At 35.4% G+C, this 23,075-nt stretch overlaps 5 protein-coding genes across 6 annotated transcripts; 1 reads left to right on the plus strand and 4 right to left on the minus strand.

The window, feature by feature from the left end:
- Nucleotides 1-408: 408 nt before the first annotated feature.
- On the minus strand, nucleotides 409-4,704 carry LOC109003590 (probable LRR receptor-like serine/threonine-protein kinase At3g47570). The gene is made up of 4 exons (XM_018981792.2): nucleotides 3,836-4,704; nucleotides 3,442-3,513; nucleotides 1,096-3,099; nucleotides 409-956 (listed from the first exon to the last, which is right to left on the minus strand). The coding sequence occupies exons 1-4, from the start codon at nucleotides 4,392-4,394 to the stop codon at nucleotides 589-591; spliced, it is 3,003 nt and encodes a 1,000-aa protein (XP_018837337.1). The 5' UTR covers nucleotides 4,395-4,704; the 3' UTR covers nucleotides 409-588.
- An 89-nt stretch (nucleotides 4,705-4,793) lies between these two features.
- LOC109003591 (probable arabinosyltransferase ARAD1) lies at nucleotides 4,794-8,441 on the minus strand. The gene is made up of 3 exons (XM_018981794.2): nucleotides 7,344-8,441; nucleotides 5,536-5,910; nucleotides 4,794-5,022 (listed from the first exon to the last, which is right to left on the minus strand). The coding sequence occupies exons 1-3, from the start codon at nucleotides 8,127-8,129 to the stop codon at nucleotides 4,888-4,890; spliced, it is 1,296 nt and encodes a 431-aa protein (XP_018837339.2). The 5' UTR covers nucleotides 8,130-8,441; the 3' UTR covers nucleotides 4,794-4,887.
- A 1,680-nt stretch (nucleotides 8,442-10,121) lies between these two features.
- Nucleotides 10,122-13,196, minus strand: LOC109003589 (14 kDa zinc-binding protein). Its single transcript, XM_018981791.2, has 6 exons — nucleotides 13,122-13,196; nucleotides 12,903-13,001; nucleotides 11,734-11,820; nucleotides 11,380-11,527; nucleotides 10,727-10,844; nucleotides 10,122-10,624 (listed from the first exon to the last, which is right to left on the minus strand). The coding sequence occupies exons 1-6, from the start codon at nucleotides 13,190-13,192 to the stop codon at nucleotides 10,557-10,559; spliced, it is 591 nt and encodes a 196-aa protein (XP_018837336.2). The 5' UTR covers nucleotides 13,193-13,196; the 3' UTR covers nucleotides 10,122-10,556.
- A 604-nt stretch (nucleotides 13,197-13,800) lies between these two features.
- On the plus strand, nucleotides 13,801-15,911 carry LOC109003588 (sulfiredoxin, chloroplastic/mitochondrial). Of its 2 annotated transcripts, none has more exons than XM_018981790.2 (5): nucleotides 13,801-14,058; nucleotides 14,149-14,312; nucleotides 15,065-15,098; nucleotides 15,383-15,476; nucleotides 15,568-15,911. In XM_018981790.2, exons 1-5 carry the CDS (start codon nucleotides 13,992-13,994, stop codon nucleotides 15,581-15,583), a joined length of 375 nt encoding a protein of 124 aa, XP_018837335.1. In that variant the 5' UTR covers nucleotides 13,801-13,991; the 3' UTR covers nucleotides 15,584-15,911. The 2 variants fall into 2 exon arrangements, with proteins under 2 accessions (XP_018837335.1, XP_018837334.1); XM_018981789.2 differs by having other exon boundaries at nucleotides 13,886-14,058; nucleotides 14,146-14,312.
- A 797-nt stretch (nucleotides 15,912-16,708) lies between these two features.
- Nucleotides 16,709-22,458, minus strand: LOC109003587 (phosphoglycerate kinase, cytosolic). Its single transcript, XM_018981788.2, has 6 exons — nucleotides 22,065-22,458; nucleotides 19,305-19,382; nucleotides 18,932-19,192; nucleotides 18,243-18,560; nucleotides 17,485-17,643; nucleotides 16,709-17,137 (listed from the first exon to the last, which is right to left on the minus strand). The coding sequence occupies exons 1-6, from the start codon at nucleotides 22,257-22,259 to the stop codon at nucleotides 16,928-16,930; spliced, it is 1,221 nt and encodes a 406-aa protein (XP_018837333.1). The 5' UTR covers nucleotides 22,260-22,458; the 3' UTR covers nucleotides 16,709-16,927.
- Between the last annotated feature and the right edge of the window lie 617 nt (nucleotides 22,459-23,075).

Genomic DNA, 23,075 nt, shown 5'->3' on the forward strand with positions numbered 1-23,075 from the left:
AAGTTTTTTTTTTAAGCACGTTAGTGCAGACAAAATTTATTATTTTTTTTATTATTTTTTATAGATTATTTGAAATACGTCTGCATCCAAACGCGATCTCGTTTGGTTTTGGACACTGCTACTAGAATTGAGAGTTCCAATCGATCACTGCAATTGCAGTTTTTTTTCTTTCAAATATTTTTAAATATTAAAAATATATATAAATTTAATAATATTTACTTTTTTAATCATTAAAAAAAATTATCATCGGTCCAGTTCATATAATATATGGATAGATAGATAAATCAATGTGTGATTAATTTTTAAATTAATATTTATTTTATTTTAATTTCAACTTATCTCATCCCGTATATATAAAAAGTTAAAAACAAACGAACTTTAATTAATAATCAGTCGTACAACCCTTCAGCAACATTACTTCATTGGTTTTGAGACAATTCATTGCATTGATAATTTTATCTTAATTAATATATGCAAATGACCCATTCCCACCATGCTTTGACCTCTTCCTACTGATCTGTTAATGGAGTAGCCTAATTAATTACTAACTAGGAAATGCACAAACAAGGAAGAACCTATAGATAAATTTCATGTTTTCAAGCTCCGGCCTCCAACATCCTTCAGGAAATTCATTTTGATCTTTTTGAGTGTTGTTATGACTTCTCTCATGTTTACCCTCTCTTCAGGTGCTTCTTCTGAACAATCCATGGCCAGTTTCATCATGGACAATATACACTCCTGCTTAGCAGCAAAATGCTCGTCATCTCTCTCTAGCAAATTTGCATCAGCAACTTTGATTACTGCGTGGGGCAGTGACTCTTTTACCCAGCGTTTTAGGTTCATTTCTCCGGCAAACATTTCGTCTGTGGGCTTCTTTCTTGTGAAGGTTTCCATCAGCAAAATGCCATAACTGTATACATCTCCACTCGTGGAAATGATCCCTTGCGATCCATACTCTACGGGTTTGATTAAATTTTATAGTAAGAAGACATCTTCACTCAAATAATTTAGAAGGAAAAAGATTGAATATTGTTCATAAAACTCTGTTTGAGGAAGTGTAGACATAAATATGAAATTGTAAGCTAGGAACATCACCTGGTGCCATATAACCAATGGTGGCAAGTGTCATGGTTTGGGTCATGGAATCTCCGTCACCCAAGAATCTGGAAATGCCAAAGTCCCCAACATGTGCAATCATATCTTCATTTAGGAGAATGTTGCTGGGCTTCAAATCACAATGAACGACAGGAACAGAATAACCATGATGGAGATATTCCAATGATGATGCAACATCTATCATCATGTTCAATCTCTGTAGGATATCCAAAAAGAAGTCATGAGAATACAGCCACTGCATGAGGCTCCCGTTGGGCATGTACTCCAGTACCAAGGCTTTAAATTCAATGTTACTGCAGCTACTGATGATTTGGACAAGATTCCTATGACGAATTCTGCACAATACTTCACATTCAGCCTCAAAACTTCTTAATGCTCCTTGTAGATTCAAGTTAAAAACCTTCACTGCAACACTAATCCCGTCTGAAAGTATCCCTTTGTACACCGAGCCAAAACTCCCTTTCCCAACCAAGTTACTTTCGCTAAAGCCATCAGTTGCTCGTTCGAGTTCTAGGTAAGAAATTCTTCTCCACGTTGCTACAGTTAACAAGTCTCCCTGACTGGGTAGTTTTGCATTCTTCCTTCTGCGTCTTACGAAAACAAGTACGAGGACCGGTACAAGGATTGTTGCTATCAGTAGTGGTAGAACATATACTAGAACACCCGCAGCTACTGTCTTTGATCGTCCAACAGTACTAGTTTTGCAGGGTGGAACTTTCAATCGGGGCGGACCACATAATGCTTCATTCCCCATGAATGATCTAGCCGAGAAGATAGCAATAGCACCTCCAGATGGGATTTCCCCTCGTAATCTATTGAAAGACGCATTGAAGTATTTGAGGTACTTGAGTGCCTCTAGGGATTTGGGAATCACTCCTGACAAGTTGTTATCAGAGAAATCCAAAAATTCTGCACTTACTGACCCATCAAATGAATGAGGCAGAGGACCCTGGAAATTGTTATGCGCTAAGGAGAGGGTTTTCAAACTTTGCAGTCCTCCAATCACAGCCGGGATCTCACCTGAAAATCGGTTCCACGACAAGTCTATATGTATTACCACCTTCAAATTCCCAATATCTTGTGGCAGATGGCCACATAGCGAATTCATAGACAAGTTTACTTCCAGTATGTCCTGAAGACTCCAAAAGGATGGGGGTATTGTGGATGTCAGATTGTTGGAATCTAAGTATAGCTTTCGAAGTGAAGTGAGACTTCCCCAACAAGTTGGAATGGATCCAAAGAGCTCATTACTACTTAAGTTTAATACATCCAATTTCCTTAAGTAACAAAAATAAGGTGGGATGGATCCTTGCAATCTATTGCGTTGAAGATACAAACCTTGGAGCTCTTTCATTCCTCCGACTGCAGTTGGAATAGGCCCAGCCAATTCATTGTTTTGTAGGCGTAGGACAATCAAGGCACTCAAGTTACCAATCTGTTTTGGGATGGTGCCCTTGATATGGCAATCAAATGCAGAAAAAGAGGTTAGAGAAGTAGAGAAGTTTCCCATTGAAATTGGAAGGGTACCATTCAATGGATTATTTGCTAGCATTATCTTTTCCAACTCTCTGCAGTTTGTCAAAGACGAAAGAAAACTCAACTCTAGAGACGAAGATTCTCTGGTCAAATAATTGCCAGCTAAGTTGAGCTCCTTCAGATGCTTTAAATTTCCGAGGGTATCAGGAAGAGTGCCAGAGAAATAGTTTGCTGCCAGCTCTAGTACAGTGAGCTTAGAAGCATTTGATATGCTGCTGGGAATTTTTTCCCTTAGTTCATTATCCCATAGGTAAAGTTCCTCCAGATTTGGACGACAATGACCTATGCTAGCTGGAAGCTGGCCTGAAAGCTTGTTCAAGCTGAGATCAATGATTTTAATTGTTGAGACATTGAAGATTATATTTGGGATGCGACCAGTTAAGTTGTTAGTGTTGGCACTCAATTGTTCTAAATTTTGAAGAGTCCCAATCTCTGGTGGTATTTCACCTGCAACAACGTTTCCAAAACAAATGTATACATGCATCACCATGAACAAGCATCTCAGTTTGTAAGAAGTTTGTAAGAAGACTTGTGGTATACATATAGTGCATTTGCTTTTGAAAAGAAGAAGGTCATGATCAAGACAGAAGTAGACACTTTTCTAATTTCTGTGGTGGTGTTTATAATAAACCCTCTGCAGCATGGCTACACATCATTTAAATATCCTGCTGCAGCTAAGATTTTTTAAGGTTTCCTAAAGATCTTTTTTTTTTTTTTTTTTAGAGAGATTTTCAGCTTTCGTTGAGCAGAGAGAAAATCGTATTTAAATTGAACCGATTATAGTCTTACCTCTCAAGCTGTTCTCACCTAAAAAAAGACCCTTGAGTGAAGTACAGTTTGTCAAACTTCTTGGTATCCCTCCTGCAAAAATTTCGAATTTATGGTCAAGAGCTAGCAGCCTTAACTCAGCGTCTGATAGATTAGTTATTTTAATTAACTCCTCTTCATTTGCAGATCATGAAAGATTATATTGGTAGAGTAAATACGAGGAGTTGCATAAAATGTAAAGTTCCCATTAATTCTTCTTTTTTTTAACTTTTTAATTCAATGTTCCTCTGTGAGTGTTTGTTAGTGTGAGTGTGCGTTTCCAACTTCAAAAGAAAACAAGAAAACATCATAGATAAATCAAGAGGCCGTATTGAAGGTGGTGGCCGGAGTGTATATATATATATATATATGGAACCTGAAAGCATGTTTTCACTTAGATTAATAATCTGCAGTGACGACGTGTTGCATAGAGAAGTTGGGATGGTTCCCGAGAAACGGTTTCCATACAGATTCAACATTTGAAGTTTAGGCAAGAACCCCAACCAGGATGGTACCTCTCCCTGCAAGTTGTTCGAGCCAAAGCTGACTGTTCTCAACCTATGCAACGAGCCCAACTCGTTGGGAAGAGAGCCACCAAAGTTGTTCTCTCGGAAGGATAAACCAGACAGAAATGAAAGGTTTCCCAAGTGTGGAGGTATGGTTCCTTTAAGATCCATGTAGGACAGATTCAAGGGTGTGACTCTTTGGTGGTTGGCATCGCAAATGACCCCAACCCAGCTGCAAACAGAGGTAGAGGTAGACCAGTTTCTTTCCAAGAATTTGTGAGGGTCATCGGTGATGCAGTCTTTGAGGGCAAAAAGAGCTGATTGGTCTGTGGTTATGTTGGTTCTTGCTGCCGCCGGTACAGCTAAACTAGCCATGAAACAGTGCTCCAACAACAGCATAAAATAGATAAAGGAGGAAGGAATTTCCATGCTAGAGTTTGTGTTGGTTGAGACTTGAGATATGAGTGATTATTAATGTTGCAGCAGACAAACGTAGGAGATTGTGTTTATAAATGGATCAGCATTTTTGTTGAAATACAAAGAAAAAGAGGGAAGGCCTAGCTATTAGTTGGGATAGACTAATGGCCCACTCATGTTTTTCCTTGTATCTTTCAATCTAATTAAATGCCTCATCATTGGAGAATTCCACCAAAAAAAGGCGGAATTATTGTTGATAGCACTGTGCATGCATTGTCAATATCCACCAACCTATCCTATCTTTCCATAAAGGAAACTATTCCCATGGCCATCTCCTTTTGGCGAACTTGTCACAGAACACGTGAAAAATGAATCGTGCTTCTTAAGAAGATCATCTACAAAAAAGTAAAGTTAGGTAGGGCTGGGAGTTTATCATTGACCCAAAAAGGGAAGTCTTTTTTAAGAGCTGTTGCAAATTTGCAGTGAGAGAAAATTAGAGAAGTAGTCACATGCATCTAATTTGCAAGCCATTGTCATGATTGATCATCATCAGTTTAATCAGGGAGAGTTTCTGCAATACTTGGTGCCAGATCTCTTTCACTGCTCCATTTGGATCTTTATAGTCAAAGTATCGCTTCACCTGATGAACATCACATGAAACTAAATTTCAGATTTCTCAACTTAACAAGATCAACTGCTCTTGCTAATTAAGCAGGCCATGACAAGGCTGAAGAAAAATGGACTAAAATGAGAAGTATCAATGCAAAGAGAAAATGATCTAGCTATCATGATGTCCATATCAATGATATCATCATCATGAAAACATAAATATTATAGTCATGAAAGAGGTGGAAGTAGGAAGTACAAGAGGATATGTGGAGGATGGAGACATTGGAGATGATCAGGAGGGGGAGAAATTAGAACCAATTAAGAGGCTTCAACAACAACACTCACGAAAAACCCTATGAAATTTCTAATTGTTTCATGGACGTAAGTATTCTGCTTAAATGTAACTTGCTTAAATCTTGCTTAATTTCCCCAGATACTGTTTTTCTGTTTCTCATGACTTTTTATGGGCAGGTGTGGATGCTAAACTATTTCAAGTACCCTTATCTTAAAGAATGTTTTAGCAAAATATGCAGAGAGGATTTACCAACTTCAGCTCCTGCTGGTACTCCAGAATCCTGTCCCTGGTTACATTCCTCAGCATTGTAACTAAAAATGCTGGCTTCACAGCAGAGGTCGATTGTACAAATAATGCAATCTTTCTGTAGTCAATGACATCTTCAAAAGGCAATTCAATACTGCTGCCATTCACTATTACTGGGATACACATGCTAAATATAGCATCAAAAAGTCGGCATGATGCTGGCGAGGAACCAGGAGGAGGAATATCTAAGCAGAACTTTGATGAGCGCATCCTTTCTGAAGCTAAGACCTGATTTTCTTGCGATGCTGCTTCATGTTCTATTATGGCATCTTCTTCATTTTCAAGTGCTTGGAAAAGAAAGTCTCGGACTTTGGCTCCCTGCATACACAGACATAATCATTTCCCACGGCATTGTGTCCACGTTTGGATATTGAGATAAGATGAAAAATTTATAAATAATAGTGAAATAATTTAAGTTAAATATTTTATAGAATTTTGAGAAACGATAGAGAAAAAGTTATAATAAAAATATTAGAAAGTTTAAATATTATTAATTGGAATATAATTTTTTAAAAAAATTTGAAGAAAATTCAATTATTTCTTGTATTTTATTTGAAAGTTTAAAAAAATTATAATGATTAGATAATGATTAAATAAAAAAAATTATGATTTGAAATTAAAAATTATTTATGTTTGAATGATGTTTAAATATTGAGATAAGATGATACGAGATTATCTTAACATCCAAATGAGATTGAATGATATTATTTTTTAATAATTATTTTTAATTGGATAAATTTTTTACACGAATGATATAACTAAAATTATTTGTCAGCCGTTAGCTTACTTGCAAGGGCAATATATATCATCTTGATTGAGATTTTATAAAATTAAATCTACAAATCAACATATTTAATGTGGTATGTTAAATTGTAAATTTATTTTTTATTATAAAATAAATATGACATATTTAATGTGACGTGTTAAATTGTCAATTTATTTTTTACTATAAAATAAATATGACATATTGTATTAAGTGACCTCATTGTCGAGTTTTAATATTTCTTTTTGGCCGTGTAAAGTCTTCTTATCTTTATACATGGTTCCACGCAAGCTAACAAATTGTCGCCAAGCTTCAAAGCATGACAGAAGGATAATGTTCGGTGCACGTTAAATGCACACCTCAAATAACACTAGTGCAAATAAATTTTTTTATTTTTGTTGTCTTTAAGTATTTTTTAAATATACTTAATTACTAAAAAAATTTACTAATAATTATTTTTTTAATCATTAAAAAGTTAAAAAATAGAAATAAACACCTTTAATGAGCATATTTAGTAGTAAGAGTAGTATTATATATATTTACACTTTTATTTATAATTTTATGATTTCAAATTTAAATTTTAAATTTTAAATTTTATAATTTTTAACTTATGACTAACTGATTGACACGTAGAAAGTAAATTATGTAAAAAAATATTTAAAGTACGTTTAGCTTTTACTTACGAGTAATACTATTATTACGAGCAATTCTTTTATTAATTATTTATATTACGAGCAATACTATTATTATGAGCAATTTATTACGAGTAATATTATAATATTTCTTTAATTTCTTCAATTTTTATATATTATATTTTTTTAAATTTTTAAATATTTTTTTAAATTTATTTTTTTAATTAATTTAATTTTTTTATTTATTATTTATATATTAAATATTTGATAAAAAATAATAATAAAAATTTAAAAAAATATGATGAATGGAAATTGCGTGAATAGTAAGAAACTGCGGAGATTTTTTCATTTATTACCCCGTGGTGATACGGATTCCCCGCGAACAAGAGCAACCTCCGATTCTCGACGCCTATATCCACATCGTACGTGCTAATCCGATGCGAGCACGGCACGACCAAGTCCTTGGACGGCGACCCTTGGTCGCGTCTGACCCGTCCGAAACCCGACACCAGCAACACTGCGTTCTTGACTCGGTCTCTCACCCGGTTCAGCGCTTTCGGATTCTGGCACACCAACACGTGGTCCCGCCCCTCGCTCCTCGTCCAGTACTCCTGCTTCTCCAACCAAGCCACTAACTCCTCCTGAGCCTTCCCGTCATCGTACTGTTTGATCCAATCCGAACTGCTGGGGAGCTGGTTCTTGTTCACGATCGAGCTCAACGAAGAGAAGAATGGGACGTAAAAAAATTCGGCCTCTTCAGGTTGCGAGACCGGGATGACCGGTGACCCCGTCCAGTAGAGTTCGTGTGATCGGGTCGTTAAGTCTAGGAACAAGTACCACTCTGCGGAATGTTGGTGACTCGGGTACCCACGGGTTTCCGAGTCGGTAAACCCACGTGCCCTCCAGAAGTGCTCGACGACGCCATACGTGAATTTTCTCGGGAGACGGTAGACGTAAACATTCACTGGGGAGGGATTCGAGCTTTCTTGGGAAGTATCTTCCGGTGAAACGGGGAGAAAACCGGTGGAGTGGAGGTTTGAGGCCGATGGAATGGTACAGAAGAAGGCATAGAAGAAGAAGACGAAGAAGAGCGAGGCGGTCAGTGTCTGGTACAGCAGCCAAATCTTGCGCGCTTTGTTCATCTCCTCGTACGGAGATGTCTAGTAGAGCATTTTTGTTTTATTAGAAAGATAAGGGAAACGTGGGCCTGAGGATCTGTTCTAGCTTCATCGAGAGTTCATGTGTGGTGTTAGCGGATGAGACAGACTCGGTCGGCCTGTGTTATTTTAAGGAGGATCGATTACTATCTGGCAGTGACTAGCAGACGTACGGTTCCTCAAAAAACAAAATTAGTAGTGTTCGGTGAGTCACTTTGTTTTCTTCCTTGTTTTGATGTGTTTCGTTATGGAGAAATGTCTTGACAACGGACAGTTTTTATAAAAATAAGTTTATAATTTGATGTGCGAAAATGCTAAATCCACCGAAGTTGGATCCTGAAAGTGGTTCCCGAAGCTTTTTTTTTTTTTTTATTTCGTGTTTTGGAAAATATTTTTTAATAATGTTGTGAATTTTTTATTTTTTTAAATATTTATGATAATTAAAAAATACATGAAAATGAAAATAAAAAAATAAAATGAACTTATCGTGACACTTTCCGAACACTTTTTCGGTAGCTATAGTGCCACTTTTTGATGTGATATGTAAAATTATAAGATTATTTTTTATTATAAAATAGATTTAAAATATCACATAAAATGATATTAACTTATAGATTTATTTTTAAAAAAATTATTTATCATTATAGAACCTCTCATTATATTTGCAAGCAATACTTTCTCTTTTTTTTTTCTTTTTAAAAAGAGAAACAAAAACTAAATGCTTACAATTTTTATTATAAAACCAAGTAATTTAAGGGGAGGGGAATCCCTATTATTAGCACTTTGAATCGATGATTTGGCTCACCCACTTAATTTACTATATTCATCAATATCGATTTATAAATCTATTCTTATAAACTTTCTTTATAAATCTAAAATTTCTCTTAAAAAGAATTTACTTTTTATTTATAAATTGTAAATGAAAATGTCACAGAATAAGACATTAAAGTATAAATAGTAGGTTTCTTATTCTGTAAACAAGAAATGAGAAAATACTTTACACAAACTAGGGATATGCAAATTTCATATATAGACTTACTTCTTTTAAATGCTTACAACGTAAACATATTTTATTTGTAATATTGGGTCACATGCAAGTACTGAAAATGGTTAAATTATGGGAGACGTGTTGTTATTTTCTCGTTTTAGCACCTTGGAGTAGATATTCAAGAAACTTCATTAAAAAGGTAAGGGACGGTGAATGAAAAGTGACATACATTGAAAGTTGAAAATTGAGATGAGACGAGAGAAAAGTGACATGTATTGAAAACTTGTTTTCTTAAATAAAATTAGATGAGATGAGTTAAAATAAAAAATAAATAAAATATTATTATTATTTTAAATTTTAAAAAAATTAAATTATTTATTTTATTTTATATAAAAATTTGATAAAATTATAATAATTAAATGAGATGAAATAAGATAAGTTGAAAAGTATCATGAAAATAAACAAGGCCTTAATATTGTGGCTCCTCTAGCTGAACAAAATGTTTTAAGCCGGCACATTTGTAGTCAGATTTTGGTACTTTGTTTAACAAAAGAGGAATGATATACATCAACTACCATTCACTCCCACATCTCACATTTATAACTTTGTCATAAAGTGTGTGAGTATATTTCATATGATGTGGAGTGGTGAATAGTGGCTAATGAGAATAATTTTTCTTAACAAAATAAAGGGATACCGTGAAGGTCAGCGGAAGTTTAGAGCAAAGAAGAATCCATCTGTAAACAATTCTTAGGCATGACTATTCTGTGGTCTATAACATTACATGTTCCTTTATATATATCCGATTAAAATTTGAAGCATGCAAGTTTCTTTACTTTCCCATCATACCCTTCATTCATACTTTTCCAGCTCTACATACTTTTATGCTGCACAAATCTGTGCATTTCAAATTAAAAGGCCATAGATCAGAGGTTGTACTAGCACAAGCACAATGCCTAGAACTATGAATTTAATGAATAGCAAACGGATTCAAAGTCAATCTATGAGTCATTTTAAGCTGTTTTTACCTGCGATGACTAACTGGAGCACGCCACCCTAGACAACAATTCAGCTTTTAGATTGAAAGTCAGCATGAATATAAACTCAAAAGGCATATTACTCTATAGTTTATCCAACTGAAACAAAGCCTCATGTCTTAACTTGTGTTGGCTACTCGACCCCTTTTTTTCCCCATTCAATTCACAAGTCCTTGACGAAAAGCCTCTATCGAGTAACTTTTCTAGTTTTTAGGGCCAGATCTTCCAAGGTTTGGGAACAAATCCTCCGCATCATTTACCAAATATATCACCCAGTAATTAAACTTTACATAGCGTACCAGCTACATGCCATGGAAAGAAGAAAAAAGGGTTTTGGTGGGGGCTGGGTGGGATTCATAAGTTTTACCAGGCAAGTTTTTAAGATCTTCAACCAGGTGGCCACTTCATCTGTCTCCCACCCAGGACATGCAAGTGGAGATGATAAACAGATTGACCTGTGTACAGAGAGACAGAGAGAGCATAAAAATAATTATGCATTTCAGAACAGCTTAAAAGTCATTCATAAAGACACTATACAGAATGAGGTTGCAGCTTACAGGCTTCTGGACCATTGTTTATGACAACACGAAACCCGTCGAGGATACCTTCTTTCTCTGCCACTATTTTGGCAGCATAGAGAAGCTGACCCAGTATCTCTCCATGCCTTGCTTCAGCCTGACAAGGCAGAAATCAACAAACCATTTAGGCAGTTTTTTCTTTTAAGGGGCAAGAGCCATAGTAGTTGGGGGTTCGAAATTACTTTCAAACCCACACCCATGGTCCCCGAGGACAAGGGGTAGTGCCATTTGGCCAGAAGGCCATTGGCATTTTCATGCTAAATCTCATTACAAGAGTGCAGCTAATAACTTATCACGAAAAGAGTGCAGCTAATAGTCTGTTGTGGATATTCTGTTGGCAACACCAAAATCAAAGAAAAGGAGAAAAGGGCAGAGTCTGATAATTTTGCATTCTAAAACAAGATCTAACAGCTATGAAATCATAGATCTCATTTATCTTTGTATAAGAAGTAGAAATCCAGAGATATAGTCTATGATTACCTGCTTTCAACTGTCAAGATAACCAACCATAAAATGGGGGGAAAAATCCTTTGGTATGCAGACTAAATTCTCATAGATGAAAGATATTCACATCAAGGATTACTGACACTCAAAAATATAGAAATAGAAGAAAAAGAGAAAAAAAAAAAAACCTTCCCAAGCTGTGTCAATCCATCCCTAAACTTTGGAATGACTAAAACATGAACTGGAGCCTGTGGATCAATGTCTCGAAATGCTAGGACCTTTTCATCCTCGTAAACAATGCTTGATGGGATTTCCTTAGCTATGATCTTGTCAAATCTAAAAGAGAGGAAAAAAAGTCTTAAAAACCCATCTGAATATTTGCACTAATTATGATCATCAATCATTGTACGTTGTTACATTGTTAGAGATTCACTCTCTCCCTCCCTCCCACATGTGTTTGTGTGTGTGTGTGTGTGTGTGTTGGCATGCTATGAATAAAATGTGAGATCAAACCAGCGTTACTGTGTCACAAGGGATGATACATGGTTGGAGCTCCACTGTCAGCATTGACTGCAGCTGCCCTGGCAGCAGCCTCTTCATTGTTTGTAGCCCTAGCATGAAATAGCAATCTAGAAAAGAGAAGTCCCAGTGAGTAAAAAGAGGTCTACTCACAATTGATTTCACTAGTTATTTAATTTACAACCATGGACTCGTAGTATTTATTCAAGCAAAGATTGCCCGCTATCATCTCCACCACTTCAGGGTGGTAAAATAAAATATCATCTGTACCAATAAGACCAGTAGAAGACCTAGCTTTTGATCAACCAACATGAAATAAGTATCTGTTTCTCTCCAGAAACGCCATTGATTTCAGCAGAATTAGACTAAAGGTATAAAAGGAGTATCACAACATCATAATTACAGGTACTTTAACTCGAGTAATGTGTAGCTATTCATACTATCACAACTTTAGCAATGTGTTTCTATTTTTCATTCCCTCTACAGACTACATCCTCAACTCGGGTCTTTTCAAAATGTAATTTCTGTAAGAAATATTAAGGTTTGTCAGGGATAAACATTGAGGAGAATGTTTCCTTTTGTATTGATGTTCAACGGACTTGATAAAATGAACGTGATGGTAAAAGAATACTGACTGGATGAAATAACCAGTTCATGGACAAAAGGCACTTAACTTTTCTGTAATAGCTTCGTGACTGAAATTGGAAACTGGAATATCGTAAAAAATAAAATGGGTAAAAAATTTGCTGGCCTGGTATATGTTCTAACACATGGGATTTTTTTAAAGCATAAAAAGCTATCTTAACTTGGTAAATATAAGGACAGTCATTTGAATCAAAATTTCAGTTCCGTTATCCAGTTTCGCCCCACGTAAAACTATAAAGCCGTTCCAAATGTAATTCCATCGGCATTATCATGTTCTAAAACTCAAACTCCCTGAAGCTGTTTACCTATCGAAATAAAATTCAATTTCCTGAACAATCATACTGCAAAAAGAATGCTGAAAACTTGAATCATCAGAAATTCGGCATACTGCGTAAATAAATATGCATCAATCGAGTAAAATAACACTTCTTCGTGTCAAAATTGCATTCTCTCCCCATTTTCTTAAAATTGTACAAACAAAAAGCACGAGCAGAAAAGAATAAAGACCCAGACGGAGATGCGATGAAGAGAGAACGAAAGAGAATACCTTCTAGAGAGCTGAGGAAGGGGAAGGAGGGTAGTGGAAGAAACGATGCAGGCGGGTTTCACAGACACAAAAGTTCTTGCAGTAGATGACGCACAGTTCCTGTGGTTCAAAACAGCCAAACGGAAACCCATACATCACATTGCTTTGCATTAGGAGCGAAACTTCAAACACACACACACGCAAAAAAAGACAGAGAGAGAGGAAGAAAGGGGGGAGGACCGAAGTAGAGAAAAGGGGGCAATTGCAGCCATGGAGTTTGAAGAAGAGACAACAGAGATGGACAATCCCATTTTATTCATGGATCCGGTTACCCGCTTATATAAATGGACCCGATCTTATTTTATTTGCCTAAACTGGGCCGGATCGAGTTGAGATTATTTGGGTTTCCACCTTTCATAATATATATTTTAAAATAAATATATTTTTATAAAATAATATTATTTTTAGGAGAAATTATACTTACAATCGTGAGTGTGTAAGTATCGTACAGTCATTTTAAAAAAAGTAAATAAATACGAGACTCACATGAAAAGAAGTTAATTTTTTAATAATGGACTCCACTCTTTTTTAAAGCGACTGCACGATATTTACACACTTCATGACTGTACGTAATATTACTCTATTTTTATAAGATATTTTATAAAAAAAATATTTAAAATATAATTTTATATTATATTGTAAAAAAAAGTTTTTATATAAATGAGTTCGCAAATCAAATTAGGGATCAATGATAAAATATAAGATATTTATTTAATAAAACGAAAATAAAAATAATTGTTATGAGACTGAAGTCATTTTATTTTGTAAAAAAAGCATGTATTCTTAAGGAAAAAAAAAAGGTTAGGCGTGTTTATCATTTTTTCTTATGTTTTATTGTTGTATCTAACATTTTTAATGTGTCACAGTGCCTAAACTGGGCCATGATCATATACCGCATTCGACGGTCCTGATACTATCTTATCATCTGGCTGGTTCTCACTCCTACCTTTCCTTTCTACCAATTTTATATCTTTCACGTTGTTCATGGACGAACACAATTGAAACCCCACAAACAGAGCAAAAAAAAAAAAAAAAAGGAAAAAAGAAACGATGGCGAGTTTTATACTTCAAGTCCCAAGAACTGTGAGATGCTTCCCTGTTTCTGCTTCATCTAATGGTATAAATTCATATCTATGGTTTTTTCTCCTGTTGTTCTTGTTTTTGTGCTATAATTTATATGTTTCTCTGTTTGTAAAATGTTAAGCAGGGGCTTCTGTGAGTGGGTCTCAGAGTGGAGGGAATGGGGGCCCGGTCATAGTGGAGCTTCCGCTCGATAAGATAAAACGGCCGTTGATGCGAACGAGAGCGAACGATCCTCACAAAGTTAAGGAACTTATGGACAGTATCCAAGAAATCGGCCTCCAAGTACCTGTGAGTACTCTCACTTCCCCCTTTTTTTATATTGTTATTTTTTCAGTTCTTATTCTATTGAGTCTTTGAAGTTTGAATTGCTGCGGTGATTTGTGATTTGGTTTCGAAGAAAATGAATTGGATTAGAATCTGGCCACTTCAAGTTAAACAGTTGTGTTTGTGGGTAATTGAAGGCTTTGCTCGATAAGCTTAAGGTTAACAACAGTTACTTTTGCGCACTCTATTAATCTAATTGGCTGCGGCACTTTATTTTAATATAAAATAACTGTTTTTGCCAATCGCATCAGTAAAGTGTGCAAGGAGGACACAAAAGTGAGAGCATAACTCTTTTGCCTTCAATGCTAACAAAAAGTGTTGTAAGAATTCCAGTTTTAAACAGCAAAAATACCCTTGACTAAGCAAATAAACAATTTTAAGGAGGAACGTATGCATAATTGCCTTATTTCAGCAGTACGACCCTTTAGCCAGTCAAGATATGATTGCAAATTAATTTGCAATACCTTCCTGCTGTTCCTGAATGCCAAATGTTTTATTTTCTTTAGATGGAAAAATAGATGCTTTGATAAGCTCCTATAATGTGTTCAATTGGATATTCAATTGATCGAAAGAAGCAAAGATGCTGCCTTAAAATTTATTTTTCTTTAATGAGAACGAGTTCAAATGCTATTCTGCACACGGGCATGATTATATACTTACATATGAATGCCAACTTTAATTTTCATTGCCTTATCTTGGTCTCTTTAATAATGCAGATTGATATTCTTGAGGTCGATGGAGTTTACTATGGTAGGTGTTTCTCTATATTCTTTGGGAAGGGCTTCTAAGCCTTATTTGATTTGATTTTACTTATGGATATTCTCTACACACACTGGTTCCCAGCTAATTCCAGAGTTGCTGAAAGAGATTAGAAAATGAGAAAGAAAGGAGGATTGGGGGGGGGGGGGGGGGGGGTGGAGGGGAGCACAACAGAAACCCTCTAGAGTCTAATTTGGTTGTTTGTGAGTGTCAAAGGTTTCCATGTTTTCTGCCAGGATCCAAGCCCCATTATGCTCTTCCTTGTGTTTTTACAGGTTTCTCGGGTTGCCATCGTTACGAGGCTCACCAGCGCTTAGGGCTCCCAACAATCCGTTGCAAAATTCGACGCGGAACAAAAGAAACTCTCAGGTTTTTTTTGCTCTGTTTACCAGCAATGATCTAATTTTACATGTATTAAATGTCAAAGGAAATCTTACAAATTTCCTTTTACATCTTGTAGGCATCACCTCCGCTGACATTTAGCAGTCGCCATTCTAGAGAACAGATTTATGTGAGCCCTCGGAAGTGTTGCTGCAAACAATAACCATATAGTCTATCATCCTCGAGATATGCATATTTCTATCCATGGTGTTGCCTGTTATTGATAACATCTGGTCTGGTTTTGTCAGCTACAAAAATTTGCAAATAAGAAGTAAATATAAGTCTCTCTCTTCTACTTTGTTCTTTCTTTAATACAAAGAGAAGGCACCAGGGTTACATGTGATAGAACTACCATTGATTTTAAGTGTAACCATGTCTTTATTTCAATGAAGAAAAGCAAGGATCCTACGAAATGGAATGTGAGATGGACATCTATTGGCACACCAATGGCCTGAATTGCTAACCAGAAATAAACCTTTAAATGCCCTCTTGGACATTGCATAACAAACTCATTCCTTTAATTTTTTTTTTTATTGTTCAAGTGTTACAAACGCCAAATTGAGGAGTTATGGATTCTGCATCACATATCCTTCCGAAAAGTGGAGCAGTTAGTCAACAAAGCTCCTGGAATCGCTGGTAGCCAATCATTAAGCTGTGATAGTCTTATTATTCTTCTATTACTATTTTGCTACTTTATAGTATATTTGAAATTTTTTTTTTATTATTTTATTTAGGTATTTTTTTAACATCCTTAATCATTTAAAAAAAATTAAAAAAATATACAACTTTACTAATAGTCACTTCCTTAACCATTAAATAAAAAAAATAGTAAATAGGTGGTAGGAAGTAGTAATCCTATCATTATCCTAAGCTGAATAATACTCTATAGACCTTGGCATTTAAAGGAAAAGAAATAATATTTGCAGACGTGTAATGAACAAATATTGCATAATTCTTTTGAAAAAAATAAATTAATTAGAAACTCATGTGAAAAAAATATTTAATAATAAATTTTACTCTTTTTTAAAATGATTGTGCAGTATTTACACACTCCACGACTATAGTTAGCATTTCCCTTATTATTATTATTATTATTATTTTGGTTTTTGGGATTCAAATTAAGCTATATAAGTCATTGACATTGTTAAGTGTGACGTTCCTTTGAAGAGCACCCGACGAGTTGTAACCTAGTTTCAATTTTGTTAACCAGTGACGATACGAACGTCCAAACTACAAAATGTGATTGCAGGAAATACACCACCACCTTAAAGCACTATCAGTACTGTTCAACAAGCAAAATTTCATTATTTTTCACCCCCAAATCCGCAGCCCCAACAGCGAAAATGCTCCACGATCCAAAAACCATCAATGATGGTCCATCATAGATATAAGTGCAAGTTACATTGTAGAACCAATAAGAAAAGTGGCCAAAAATTGACTCAGAGTGCAGCAGCGGTGGAATCATCTAGAGCAAGAACTCCCGGAAGAGACTTGCCCTCGAGCAGCTCCAAGCTAGCACCTCCTCCAGTTGAGATATGGCTCATCTTGTCTGCAAGCCCCACTTTCTCCACAGCTGCAACAGAGTCACCACCACCAATGATCGTTGTTGCACCCTTTCCACTGAGGTCTGCCAACTTCTTTGCTATTGCCTGCAATGAGAAAATCATGTTGTCAATCTCCTTTTGTCAGTATAAAACCCAGTTCATGAATAGTAAGTTGTCAAAATGAAAAAATATAAAAGCAATTGTGGCAAGGTCTTTCTGTCTCATAAGCTAGATGAGTTATGTGAACTAGCAGCATCCGGGGAGATTATTGCTACTAAATATTGTTGTGGGAAGACGAGGTTTACTGATAGACCCCAATTAATTAGGTAAGGACTTACTAGCCTCTAACTTACCTAGCCTCAACCAAATACAAAATCCTTTTTCATCCTAGTTCTTTAAAATGAAGTGGCATACGCAGACGAAAGTCTCATGGCCTCGGAGCCATGGCATACCTCTGTTCCCGCAGCAAACTTCTCAAACTCAAATACACCCATGGGTCCATTCCAAATGATAGTTTTGGTGGTGTCCAATGCTTCATTAAATGTTTTAATGGAATCAGGTCCAATATCCAAGCCCATCCAGCCATCTGGGATATTTGATGCTGGCACAACCTGCAACAGAGCACATGTTAGCCAGCTAAAACAAATTCACACACATATCAATTAGTAAACTCAGATGATGTTTCGCCCTACTGAACTCTGCTAGTTACACAGTCAATGAATCCATAGCCACCAGTGATTGTATTAGTCTCTATATATACAAAAATAATCACAGAAACTTAAACATAGTTGCATATACTGCCTTTTGTTCATAAACTTTTCCAATTTGCAGCATCTTTAGAAAAAACAGGATCCTTTACCCAATATAAACAACATGATGCCAACAAAAATACTGAAGAGATACAAAATTAGATTGATCTCAATATGGATGATAAAAGAGTATATTATTTATTCCAATACAAGTTTATTAGATCAAGCATACTACACTAGTAAGGTAATGAAACACAAAAAAAAGGGATAAATTGGCTTTAAATGAGAAAAAACATATACTAGGAAGTGTGGTTTATGCCTACAACATCTGATTCATCAATTATATAATTAAACCACTTTAACTATAGCAAATTAAGTGGGATACGTTTTCTGTATCCTGCTTGGTTCCAATTAAGACCTCAATGTCACAAACCAATATGTGAAGAGTAAGAAGTACAAACCTTGCTATTTGCATCCGCTGCAAATTTGTCTGCAATTACCACATCTGTAGGTAGCAACAAAGAAACCCCTTTGGACTTGGCCTTTTCAAGAAGGGATGCAGCAAGATCAAGCTTGTCTTCCTCTACAAGGGATGATCCAACTGAGTGTCCTTGGGCCTTGTAGAATGTGAAGATCATTCCTCCACCTAGAAATAGAATATCAACCTTTTCCAACAGCGACTCGATCACTCCAATTTTAGATGATACCTTTGCACCACCTACAATGGCAGCAAATGGCCTCTTGGGATTTGAAACAGCTCCCACTAAATAGTCAAGTTCCTACATTAAGAACACAGGTGATAGTTAGATTTCACAGGTTACCATATATGGTAAGCAATGCAGGAGGCCATGACACAGAACTCAACATTTTTGCAACTAGATGCATTAAAGTCTTCATTTATTAATAGAAGTGGAGAGTTCCAATTAAAATAATTTATGAATATAAAGTATGATTTTCATTGATATTTAAAAACAAGGATAAGGAACTGAACAAAAACAATTGCAATCGGTAGAGACCACAACATGGAGCTTCGATGATAAGGGTAAATAAATTAGGATCATATGCTCAGGCAGTTCAGACTTAGAACAGATGATATGCATGCTTCTATGGACTCTGCTAGAAAAAGAAATATAAATTGCAGACATCACACCTTCTGCATAAGAAAACCAGCAACAGAAGGCTTCAGATACTTGGTAACACCCTCTGTGGAAGCATGGGCTCTGTGAGCTGTGCCAAATGCATCATTGACATAGAGATCAGCAAGAGAAGCTAGCTTCTTTGCAAATTCAGGGTCATTCTTCTCTTCCTCCTTGTAGAACCTCACATTTTCAAGGAGCAAAACACCACCTTCTGGGATTGCAGCCACAAGTTTCTCAACTTCCTCACCAATACAATCATTAGCCATCTCAACCTAATCAAAGCAGATGTACTACTTTAACAGGGGAATGTCCCTCCAGGTAATGAGTTATAATATAAAACAAATACCAAAAGTCATGTTTATTTGATTGCAGATGAAAGCACACCTTAACTCCAAGGAGCTCAGATATCCTGGGAACAAGAGGCTTTAAACTGTACTTGGGTGTGACACCCTTTGGGCGTCCCTGGAATAAGCAGAAGAATTATAAAGCAAGTTGCTAAACACGGGGCAAGTAGAGAGAAAGAGCATATGAGATAAAAAGGTAAAAGAGAAATTACAGTAACTTCTCAACCCAGAAAACAAATAGAAAAAAGAAAATCAAGGTACCATGCACGCAGGATGAGCCAAAAATATAAATGGGACAGAGACAAATCAGTTATGAGAATATTCAAAAGTCCCAATATCTGGATATCTTAATTGGAAAGGTTGTTGGATGTTGGATATAGAAAATAACAAAAAGTCCAGATAATTCAAGCCAGACTCAAATAGATATCAAACTGGTCCAAGAATACCCATTTACACTGTTATTGTACCCATAAAAAAATGCCCATTTGCACTTACTAGAAAAACCTTATATGCCATCTTCTCAGGACCAATCTTTCAAAATGGACTAATGTAGTGAATTGAGTGGTTTTGAATTCTACTATTTTTTATCCTCAAAGAATAATGGGCCTTTGGGATTTACTACTGCTAGGGGCAAGAAAGAGGTACAAGACGCCAGTGCTTTCTTCCTATCATGCAGTCTATCATATGTCTTTCGTTGTTATTGGTTTTTACCTTGTTTTTGAAACTTTGGGAACTTTAAGGAAGAATGTACTAGCTACCCAAACTCAGGAAACACAAAGTAGTATATGCCTCTTTTGTTCATAGTAATATGGGTCTTAAATTATACAATTTTGCTAGGTACAGTCGGTATATGTAAGCGGCAGGTAAACGTAGGAATAAAAAAAACTAAAAAGGATAAAAGCAAACCATACCCCTCTCTCTCTCTCTCTTTTCCCGTAAACTTTTCTTTCTTATTCGGTTTCTTCTTTCTCGTATCTTTCTCTTTTTTTCTTGCTTTTTTTTTCTGGGATAAATTATTTTGTGGCTGGTTTTGTATTTTTTATCTAAGATTTTTGAATAGATCTATATGTTGGATAAGTTAGTTTTTTCCTTCTTCATACATTAGTCCGTTATCTATATACAAATTTTATCTCAAGCAACTCTCTCTCTCTCTCTCTCTCTCTCTAAGTTTGAGTCGTTACGCCATGGGAGCAAAAATGGGTGAGGCTGTTCAACTTCCTTTGTGGGTGCCTCCTTAGTTGTCTTATAAGCCAACGACTACTCTCTCTACTTTTTCTCTTACATAGATTCTGTTCTCTTGTATTTTTCCCAACAACCAAATGGTGAGGTAAAATTTGACTAGGTAGAAGCTAGAAAGAAAACTAATCAAAGCAATTAACTTCAGCATTTTTTTATTTTATCAAGAAGCAATCAACGCAAAATTTTCCCAGCAGTCACCAATCAGTGTTTTTCCCTTTGAGATACAGACTGTCTGGAGTGGAAAGGGGGACCTCCATAAGTGAGGGTGCTTGAGCTGGACATTTTTATTCATTCTTCCCATTATTCTTACTTTTATTTGGAGGATGTTGATTCAGTGTGTATGGTTGTGGGCTAACAACTTAGCACCAAAGCTTAAAAAAGCAGAAAGAAGAATAGTGATTGAAATTTGTTTAGAATGATGGGTGTCTCCAATCCCGTAGCAATCCCGTAGAGAATAGGCCATCTGTTGAGAAAAAAGAGGGAAGAGAAAGAGGGAGGAAGAAAAGAAGAGAGTGGGACCCAAGCTGTCAGACATCCGATTGTATTTCGACTGCACATACCGACTGTATATAGAGTTTTTCTAAATTATAAATCGTATAAGAAAAATTCGCTTAAAGTTAGCCAGATTTTCTGGTCCTAGTGATAAGCCTCTAGTTTTACAAAATTCTTCTCCTTCCATTTTTGAGCTTCTTTTTCTTTCTTGTTTTTGCTGGACCAGCAATTGCACTTGTATGTTCACTTGTAAGAGTAAACACAGCAGGTCCAAAAGCAAATTGAATCAGTATAGCCAGATTGAACAACCAAGTTAATATGACAATTCATTTTTCATTCATAACTACTATTTGATATTAGCAAGTACTAAGAGATTAGGACTAAAAAAAAATCATACTTGGTCAGATCCATTCTGATCCAATACGGATCATACAAGGATGGTAGATGGAGTTGGCAGCTCTCCTAGGAATCCCCAAAAGAGGGTCAGGTTGATCATTACGTACAGCTTGATACACCATCTTCCTACCTTTAAACTCTTTGAGCGAAATGCAGAAAAAGAAAGGAAAATCCATGGAGCCAGCCCATTGTTTCCACGCTGTAAGAACAATGAGATCACCCAATGGAAGCCTTCGGTACCCAGAGGTCCGCTATAACCTTGTTGGTTTTAGCACATAGATTTATACATTTCTATCCAATTTTTGATAGGTAACATTTACATCCAATTTCGTCCGTGAAAGAAAATAAATTAAAAATCTGAGTTTTCTGATTGTCAGTCTTTATACTCAATATGCATAAAGGCTGATCCAGATTGAAAGCGTTCTATAAATCAGATTTTAACAGAAACCCAACAAGGAAATTCTCAAATAACAATAGATAAAAGTAAATAAAAATCTATAGTGGACCAATTCACATACAAGAATCCATGATGAGACAAACAAACAGAAATCGTGGAAACAAACTTCTAATCAAAATAACTAAAAAAGAAAGAAAGAAAAACATTCATCCGATCAAAACGTCTACTTTCTCTTAGACAAAAACAAATACAAAGGCAGGCAAAGGTATTCATTACCAAGTGGCTTGAGAGGATGACTTTGGAACCATTTCCCAGCAAGTACTTGATTGTGGGGACTGCAGCCCTGACCCTAGTATCATCAGTAATGTTGAGATTATCATCCAAAGGCACATTCAGGTCTACTCTCACAAACACTCTCTTCCCCTTTAAATCAGCCTCCTTCAACTCTCCTACGCTCCTCTTGGTTGCCATTGTTGGGGAAAATGAAAAATAGTAAAACTCTGAATCAAACCCACAAAAGTTCAAAACTCAAACGGGGATGAAAACGGAAGCGTTGACGAGTGAGTGGTTAGGGTTTAGTGACGTATGAACCACTTCGTTGATTCGCATATTCTCTTTTGTCTGGTTGGTGATAAGAAATTTATATTTGCGTTTATTGCGTAAGCCTTGTGCAATATTGAAAAAAATAAATAAATAAATACGTAATTTATATAAAAATTAATTAATTTTTTAACAATAATTCCTACTCTTTATTAAAATAATTATACAATATTTATACACAATATATCTAATATTACACTTTCCTCAAACTCACCAAACTTACTTCCGATGCTTTTGTGAGTTTCATGCCTATTCCAATAAATCATGATTATTAACTTAAAAAAATTTAAATGGTCCCTAACAATGAATATTAATAATTATAAGTATAAAAAACTTATATGTTCATAACCATTCGTCTTTCTTCTATATTTACTTAATTTATTATCATTAGTAAATAATATTTACCTATAAAAAAATAAATAATGAATATCGCATTTAACAATTATAAATAGAATCAAAATTTAAAAAAATCCATACATGTATTAGTTTTCTTTAAATTTTTAAAAGATCTTAATTATTTAATTATGTTAAATACAATAAATTATCTCATAATAAAATAATTGAATAAAGTAAGTTAGTCATTTAGGAAAATAAAAACAATAAACAGGTAAAAAAGAAAGAATCTCTAGGATATATATATATATATATATATATATATATATATATATACACACACACATAAGAGTT

This window comes from Juglans regia, chromosome 3, assembly GCF_001411555.2.
Source record: "Juglans regia cultivar Chandler chromosome 3, Walnut 2.0, whole genome shotgun sequence".
In the NCBI taxonomy this organism is placed as follows: domain Eukaryota; kingdom Viridiplantae; phylum Streptophyta; class Magnoliopsida; order Fagales; family Juglandaceae; genus Juglans; species Juglans regia.

Bases quoted from the DNA above. Each gene is read 5' to 3' on its own strand.
- LOC109003590 (XM_018981792.2), bottom strand. From the start codon at position 4,394: ATGGAAATTCCTTCCTCCTTTATCTATTTTATGCTGTTGTTGGAGCAC. The intron at 3,514-3,835 runs GTTCCATATATA...AAATTTTTGCAG, and splicing joins AAGTGAAAACATGCTTTCAG to GAGGGATACCAAGAAGTTTG. The intron at 957-1,095 runs GTGATGTTCCTA...TCAAACCCGTAG, and splicing joins CATTGGTTATATGGCACCAG to AGTATGGATCGCAAGGGATC.
- LOC109003591 (XM_018981794.2), bottom strand. From the start codon at position 8,129: ATGAACAAAGCGCGCAAGATTTGGCTGCTGTACCAGACACTGACCGCC. The intron at 5,911-7,343 runs GTAATAAATGAA...CTGTGTATGCAG, and splicing joins GGAATCCGTATCACCACGGG to GGAGCCAAAGTCCGAGACTT. The intron at 5,023-5,535 runs GTAAATCCTCTC...GATGTTCATCAG, and splicing joins ACCAGCAGGAGCTGAAGTTG to GTGAAGCGATACTTTGACTA.
- LOC109003589 (XM_018981791.2), bottom strand. From the start codon at position 13,192: ATGGGATTGTCCATCTCTGTTGTCTCTTCTTCAAACTCCATGGCTGCA. The intron at 13,002-13,121 runs GTCCTCCCCCCT...TTTGAACCACAG, and splicing joins GCCCCCTTTTCTCTACTTCG to GAACTGTGCGTCATCTACTG. The intron at 11,821-12,902 runs GTATTCTCTTTC...TCTCTTTTCTAG, and splicing joins CTTCCTCAGCTCTCTAGAAG to ATTGCTATTTCATGCTAGGG.
- LOC109003588 (XM_018981789.2), top strand. From the start codon at position 13,992: ATGGCGAGTTTTATACTTCAAGTCCCAAGAACTGTGAGATGCTTCCCT. The intron at 14,059-14,145 runs GTATAAATTCAT...TAAAATGTTAAG, and splicing joins TGTTTCTGCTTCATCTAATG to CAGGGGCTTCTGTGAGTGGG. The intron at 15,099-15,382 runs GTAGGTGTTTCT...GTGTTTTTACAG, and splicing joins GGTCGATGGAGTTTACTATG to GTTTCTCGGGTTGCCATCGT.
- LOC109003587 (XM_018981788.2), bottom strand. From the start codon at position 22,259: ATGGCAACCAAGAGGAGCGTAGGAGAGTTGAAGGAGGCTGATTTAAAG. The intron at 19,383-22,064 runs GTAATGAATACC...TGCTTATTCCAG, and splicing joins TCATCCTCTCAAGCCACTTG to GGACGCCCAAAGGGTGTCAC. The intron at 18,561-18,931 runs GTGTGATGTCTG...TTCTTAATGTAG, and splicing joins CTGGTTTTCTTATGCAGAAG to GAACTTGACTATTTAGTGGG.